General features: G+C 34.3%; 1 protein-coding gene across 1 annotated transcript; it reads left to right on the forward strand.

Moving 5' to 3' along the window:
* Positions 1-2,344: 2,344 nt before the first annotated feature.
* Positions 2,345-7,590, forward strand: LOC149829826 (lysine histidine transporter 1-like). Its single transcript, XM_090015642.1, has 7 exons — positions 2,345-2,502; positions 5,682-6,065; positions 6,418-6,811; positions 6,920-7,025; positions 7,115-7,206; positions 7,288-7,356; positions 7,492-7,590. Exons 1-7 carry the CDS (start codon positions 2,450-2,452, stop codon positions 7,588-7,590), a joined length of 1,197 nt encoding a protein of 398 aa, XP_089871768.1. The 5' UTR covers positions 2,345-2,449.
* The last annotated feature ends 373 nt before the right edge of the window (positions 7,591-7,963 follow it).

Raw genomic sequence — 7,963 nt, forward strand, 5'->3', positions numbered from 1 at the left:
GGCTGGGTGTAAAAACTGGGTTGGGTCTCATCAATTTCATGTGTATATTTCCCATACCTAGAACCGGGCCATTTTTTTAACTGTTCTAGATTTTAGACCCATTGCAAACTCATGGGTCCTTAAAATTTGGGTAGGTTTAGGTCTAATCAAACATCAGTTTGTTTTGGGTTTATCCTACCCAATTACATCCGGATCTATGTGCCTATACAGTAACAGTGGATACAAGAGACTGGAAAAACAAGTTTTTTTTTTTTTTGAGCAAAAACTATAAATAGATGGGATTTGATCCCGACCCAAAATGAACGTCCAATTGAAAATGAGATCTAAATATGGATTCAAGAAAAGCTGCTTCGACGAATTTGAAACTGATCCAGTTATAAACTAATGCCTCATTTAAAGGTCCATGTCAAGAATAAGGTATTAGATTTGGATAGTAAGTCCAACCGAACCCACCTCATTTGTACCCTTATCCCTACCCGGAAAAGTCTTGTACATTTGTAACAATCTCATCTTATCTTATCTTTTTTTCCGATTTATGACTGACCTGGTGGCGGTGGCTCAGCCTGCCATGCCTATCTTGCCGGCCCCGTAAAACTCTGAGGCTATGACCCCTGATCCCCGAATATCTTAATCTTATCTTACTTCTTAAAAATGGAAGAGGGCATTGATGTGGCACAAGAGAGAGAGAGAGAGAGACTTCAAAATTAACACAGTTAAAATTAAGGGGAGATCAGAAAAAGAGAGAACAGAATAAGTATTAATTTTTTTCTTAAATTTTATATGTATTTAATATAATTTTGGTTCCTATGGTCACCCTCTTCATTGGATTGGATTGATTTTTTTTTTTATTGCCCCATCCATCAGGACGGGCCGTTGATCTAGAAACTTCTTAGAAACCAATGAAACCACACTAGTCTTCCAGGGAAGAGTTTAACCAATTGGGCTTGCTGGTTAACACGTTGCACCAAAATGAGTAAATTTCGGATCTTAAGGCGGTCCACCCAGCATTACTCGCCTTAAGAAGAGGCCCAATTTAGAAACAATATTTGGGTAGGAATAGTGAAACCTGCTGTATATTGGTGTCAGGGATCCATTCATTTCTCAGAGTTACTTCTCAGTTCACACTCGTGTCATGTCCCTTTGTGTGATACTCCTAGTGAGAAACTGCATACAAGTGGCGTGTTTCGTGTCCTTTTAGATGTGTCCATGTAACAAAGCCAAGCAGTTTGATTGGTCTACCAAAACATTTGCAACGAATTTGAAATAAAATAATAAACCTCCGTATAAAAGAAAAGCAAAAAAGGAAGTTGAATAGAAATAGAATTCATTTCACAGTTGGGTGCATTTGGACACATGGTAAACTGGAATTATCTCTAAGCTTTATCTCTTAGAGATAAGTTTGGATGGGAGAAAAAGTCTCTCGAGTAGTAGGAGACCTTTTCTTCCCCAGCTTTTAGGAGCAAAATCACGATATTTATGAGGGGAAAAAAAAGGTGTGTTTGATGGCACAAGTAGGGCCCACCTGAAATTAGTAGCAGATCTAGGGCTGGATTGCCGTTTGACTCGGCCCAGCTCATGAAAAGCTCGGCAAGAATAAAAAGGGTTGAATATAGTGTTAGCCAGACCTTGACCCAAAACTACATTCGAAGTTTTGAAAACATGTCTAGGTTTGGATCCAAATCTAACTCGAACATGGGATGAAAGTGGTGGATTTGTATAGAATCTAAACTTCTGTTGTTAATTTATGATCCACCAAAAACTGGTGAAACACATTTATTTTCATGACCAAATAAAATATGTTTCGGGATCAGATCAGAGTTACACCTAACTAAATATCCACCTTTATGCATTCATACTTTATATTATAATGACATTGCAGTTTTATCCTCTATAATTTATCTCAATTCATTTATTTTTTTGAAAATATGTTGGGAGTCGCCGATGCCAATAAATTTACTAAGATACAGAAGATGTGGTTAAATGAAGGTAAGTTTCCTAATGAACAAGGCTTTATTGTTTGAGAAAAGTTTATCACCAATGGATAGATTAGCCTTTTTAACAGATAAGTAAAATAACTAAGGGAGGTTATGGATGGTAACTAATCTAGGTGATATTTGCTTAAGCAAAACGTTTGGAGGGTAATCGAAAACTTTGTGTGCACCTAAATATACCAAAAAGTTTGGTGCATATTTAAAAAAAAAAAAATCTATTGTTTTTTAGAGTGCCCATATCGGAGCTCCTTTCATCCTTTTCGATTTTCTAGCTTTGTGTTGGCAAAATAAGAGAGAGAGCTGTGCTTTGAGCTTTGACAATGGCTACTGTTACTGATGATGCCAAGAACAGTCTGAGCGTAGAGAAGAGTGCTGATGAGGATGTGGAGAGGTGGCTCCCGATCACATCAGACAGGAAAGCTAAATGGTGGTACTCAACCTTCCACAATGTCACGGCCATGGTTGGTGCAGGGGTGCTCAGCCTCCCTTATGCGATGTCTGAATTTGGATGGTACGTGTCCCTGTCACACAGAACTCCTTGTATAGGAACATAACATCATGCACAAACATGTTTGCAAACAAACCTTCAGATCTTGTATTGTGTCATATGGTCATGTGAAAGTGGTACTGGAGGTCTAAGCAAGAGAATGACAGAGGATAAACTTTAAAACCAATATATTGTTGTTCTACTATTGGCATATATCCATCTTGACAACGGCCGGCTGGTCTCTTTGAAATTTGAGGCCACTGCTTGGGGCCTCTTATCTGCAATATATGTTGCCAAGGTCATAAATTAGTGTCTTTGACTGTTACCATATATCTAAACCAAATAATAATTGGCCCAAAGTGCAAACAACCTGGCACAATCACTAAGGAACTTCTCCACCGAGCTCTTAAGCAGATTTGTTTCCAGACCCATCTGCACTTACACAAGCACTAATGTATGACATTTATTACATGCATTAAACATGACATAATTTTTCATAGTAATAGTAAATACCAAGTGTGCTTATTAATATAAATAACAATGAAAATTTCTGTAATCATTTTGTCTGGAAAAGGATAAAAGTCACAATCGTTCTCATGGTGGTAATAGCATCAAAGACAATGTGGTTGGTGATTTTGGTGGATAACTTGGTACTTGCCTGTTACAGGCGAATCTGATGGTTATTTAATTCTTATGTCAAATTAAGGTTAAAGATCTACATTTGTGGGACTAAGTTGCAGAGTCATATTGAAATAGGTTTTACTTCTGCTTCCTTTGTGCATTTTTTACTGTTTCCTTGTGAAACTATCAACTTAGACATTCCTGATGTGAGTGTTCAAATGTGATTACATCTTTTGTCTGCTGTACATTTGGTATATCTGATGGACTGAATTCTCCTGTCATCATGCTCAAATCTTGTGAACTGCTTGAGTTTTTCAATCTAAAAATGGATTTTAAATCAATCTTTTGGAAAATTAATTTGCCATATTTCTTGTTACTTCTATTTATCCTAAAAGTTGAACGTTTAGAAGCAAGAAATGTGGATTTTAGGTAATATTTGTTAAACTATTTTATATTTTTTTTGTGTAGTATGAATAGAGAGAGAAATGAAAACCAGAAAGAAAACGTACCAACCCTACCCACTAAGAATTTTTTTGTTTTAAAATCTTGTTCAACATGATTGATTTACTATAAATTGACACTTGGATCATACATTTTGGATAAAAAAATGGTATTTGAAGCCTCAAAAATTTATGAAAATTATAGACCATTGATTTTTGAACCTCATAAAAACCTATATCCATGCATCGGAATCAAATGATCCAAGTGTCAATTTCTAGTAAATCAATCATGCTGAACACATTTATAAGGTTAGAATTTCGAAAAAACACTGAAAATTAACGATCCCAAGCAATCTGATACCATCTGGTAGGGATGCAGTCGGGTATCTTTCCACTATATATGAACCTAATTAGTAAAATGTGGAGGATATTAAGAATTTGAAAAAAAAAGGTGCAACCCTTTTAATAAATAATAGAATTTTTTGTGTACAATGGAAAAAAAATTTAGGGCCTCAACTTCTCGAGTCACCCTTGATCTTAACCATAGATTGTTGATGAGACCATGATGCATAGAGAATGAGTTCGTTGTCTTTTTGTTGCTACTTGATGAAATTCTTGAAATCTGATAGTTTTTTTTTTAATTACATTTTATGATCATGACAAATCCCCAAGTTGAATTTTATGGCCATGGGCCAAATTCCATCAATGATGGTTTTCTTGTATTGAAAAATATCATGTTTTTAGCGTGGCTTTCTTGAAAAGATTTTTTTTGTCTGTTTATCTATGCATTGTTTTCTTTTTGTATGGTTATCATGTTTTTGCTTTTTAATATTTATTTTTCTCTTTTTTATACTCATTATGATTTCAAGCCATGTAGTTTCTTGTGGTTCAAATGTTTTTTTTAATCTTTTTTGTTAGTCTTTCAACTATGCAAAAAAATCGAAGAAAAAAATACATAAAATTCAAAGAAAAATAATAAGTTTAATCATTTGTCTCCCATAATCCCCCTCCCCCACATAACAAATATTTATAGAAAATAAAACCCCAATCCTATTTTGGATTTGAGATAGATCTATTACATAAAAAGATCCAATTCTAAACCAAACCCAATATAAAAAATCCCTAAACTAAAATAGGATCCAAATAGACCCTTCAAACCTTGAATTTTTCCTGTCTACCTGCATCATTCGCCCACATAATGTAGTTTGGATAACCCACTTAATGGGTTAACAATGGTTGTTTCCCTAAAATTAAGATTATTCAAACTTTTTCTTATTGAAATTTTTTTTAGTGCTTGTTGTATTGCATGGGTCCTAGTATTCTAGTTATAGTCTGGTATTGCAGTTGAGATGCATGAGATGAAATCCCAAGTTGGTTTTTTTGCCATTGACCTGATCAAAAAAGTGAAAAATTTATTGCACAAAGATTTTTTTTTTTTTTGAAAAAACCCCAAGTTGGATTTTTTGGACATCTACTTACTAGAAAAAAGTGGTGAGTTTGTTGCTCAAAGTATCAGACTCACACAAATGGTGGCTTTGTTATATTGAAAATATAATGTTTTGTATCATGTGTTTAGTGTCTCCTTTCTAAATAAATTTTTTTTTCATAAATTTTTTCTTCCATCTTTTATTAATATATATTTTGCTTTCTCCTTTTTTAGACTAATTGTAGTTTCAAGCCTTACAGTTTTTTGCGGTTAATTTTTTTTAATCTTTTTCATCATTGTCTTTCTATTTTACATTATAAAAATGAAACAAAGTTTCATCCTTTAATTATTGAACATGTTTCAAAATTTTCTCTCAATCAATATTTGTCTCTTTGTTATTTCAATTGAGCCTGTATGGATTTTATCTTCTAAATTATTTAATTTTTCTGTGGTGTTTGTCTCTTTGTTATTTCAATTGAACCTATATAGATTTTATCTTCTAAATTATTTAATTTTTTTGTTTTTCTGGTAAATGAAAAAACTAAACATGATGTCAAGTTTTTTATTTTCTCGTGATAATATGTTGGTCACTAACTATGCTTCATGGTGAGGATGTAGATAAGATGATCCACTTAATAGATTAGCGGCTATTTCATTAAAATTAAGGTGGTTGAAATGATTTTTTGTTGAAATTTGTTTTGGTGGTTGTTGTGCAGGGGTCCTGGTATTGCAGTGCTCGTGCTATCTTGGGTTATCACCTTCTATACTTTATGGCAAATGGTTGAGATGCATGAGATGGTACCTGGAAAACGGTTCAACAGATATCATGAACTTGGTCAACATGCTTTTGGAGAGAGACTAGGCTTGTTCATCGTCGTACCACAACAACTCATTGTAGAAGTTGGCACAGACATTGTGTACATGGTCACTGGTGGGAAATCACTGCAAAAATTCGTTCTTACAATCAACAAGGGTTGGAAACACATACGACTCACTTATTTTATCATGATGTTTGCATTAGTGCAACTCGTCTTCTCCCAATTTCCCAATTTCAATTCAATATCTATGGTCTCCTTGGCTGCTGCTGTCATGTCTCTAAGGTTTGCCTATTAATTTTCTTGATTCTTAACTTCTTCATGTTTTTGGAATATTGAGCATGTGTTTGGACATCTCATGAAGCATGATCAAGTTCATGAACTTGGAATATATTTAATGTTGAATATTGCTTTACTAGTATTAGCATTTCAATTTACCAATGTGTTTGGATTTATGTCACAGATAAATAGAGCTTCTTACATGTTACTGAAATCTAGTATCTAAGACAATGAAGTTCATGAACTCGGTTATGTTTCATACTTATTGCCTTGAAAGTGCATGTTTCTCTTTTGAGTTATAAATTTGATTTTGCTTTTCTTTTCTTTATTTTTTTATTTTTTGTTTGCCTTGTACTAGTTACTCAACAATTGCTTGGGGAGCCTCTGTCCATAAGGGGAAACAAGCACACGTAGAATATGGTCTAAAGGCTTCAACAACAGCGGGGACTATTTTCAATATTATGAGTGCACTTGGGGATGTTGCCTTTGCTTATGCTGGGCATAATGTTGTACTCGAGATTCAGGCATCGATCCCTTCTACACCTGAGAATCCATCGAAGAAGCCCATGTGGAAGGGTGTAATTTTAGCTTACATCATAGTGGCACTTTGTTATTTTCCTGTTGCATTAATTGGCTATTGGGCATTTGGAAATGATATAGCAGATAACATCTTGATTTCTTTGGAGAAACCTCGTTGGTTGATTGCATCAGCTAACATGTTTGTAGTCATCCATGTCATTGGAAGTTATCAGGTGATAATCTCTATCTCTTCTTTATGAAAATCGTTTTATTATTAGTAATACTATTTGTCATGATTTCATGAAGAATTTAAACTGTTCTTTTTGCTTTGTTGGAAGTAGATATATGCAATGCCAGTATTTGATATGATAGAGTCACTGCTGGTGAAGAAGCTTCATTTTAGGCCTAGTTTTGCACTTCGCTTAATTGCACGCAGTTTATATGTTGGTAAGAGTGCTTCTATCGTATGGTTGCCTGATCCTGGAGTCTTGATATTTCTTATTTTTTCATTTGCTTATTGTTCTTTCTCTATGCAGTATTCACATGTTTTGTTGCTATAACCTTTCCTTTCTTTGGAGGGTTGCTTGGTTTCTTTGGAGGATTCGCACTTGCTCCAACTACATATTTTGTAAGTACAAACAACTTTGTTTCTTTTCTCAATTTATGTAAGCTTGATTTTTCTAAGATAAATGTTTTGGCTTTTTTTTAGCTGCCCTGCATCATGTGGCTTGCCATTTGCAAGCCCAAAAGATTCAGCTTATCTTGGACTACGAATTGGGTGAGTCAGTATATTAACTAAATAAGAGATGATATTGCATTCTGATAATCAAATTTTTGTCTTCTTTCATCTTATTATATAACAAGCTAACTGAAAAACATGAGAATAACTAGGTTTTTTTTTATTGTATAACAGATATGCATCATTCTTGGTGTGTTACTTATGGTTGCATCACCAATTGGTGGTCTAAGACAAATCATCATATCTGCCAAGAGCTACAAGTTCTACTCGTGATCTAATTTCTTTGAACTGTGACAAGTAGAAGACCAAACAAAGTTGATTCAAAGTTTTTTGAAGATTTTACTGGTGTGTAGGTTTGTTTGGTTTATACCACCTTGACAATTCAATTCCACGGTTGAATCAGCAGGCTTATAAAAGCTACTAGTATTTTATTCGTATTTAAATGTCCTGCATTTATTGCTTACATTTCTCACATGTCTTAATATGATCAGTACTTTCGACCATGCATAGCGACACTTTTCATTTGCTCGTTCACATGCCCAACCTTATGAACATAGTGCAACAAGGACTCTAGGTTTTTATTTAGAGGGAAATTTTCAAAAAGGCACCTAAAGTTTGGGAGTTAATAAAAAAGGCACATAAGTTT

This window comes from Nuphar pumila, chromosome 8 (genome assembly GCF_984573655.1).
Source record: "Nuphar pumila chromosome 8, dmNupPumi1.hap1.1, whole genome shotgun sequence".
NCBI classification, from domain to species: domain Eukaryota; kingdom Viridiplantae; phylum Streptophyta; class Magnoliopsida; order Nymphaeales; family Nymphaeaceae; genus Nuphar; species Nuphar pumila.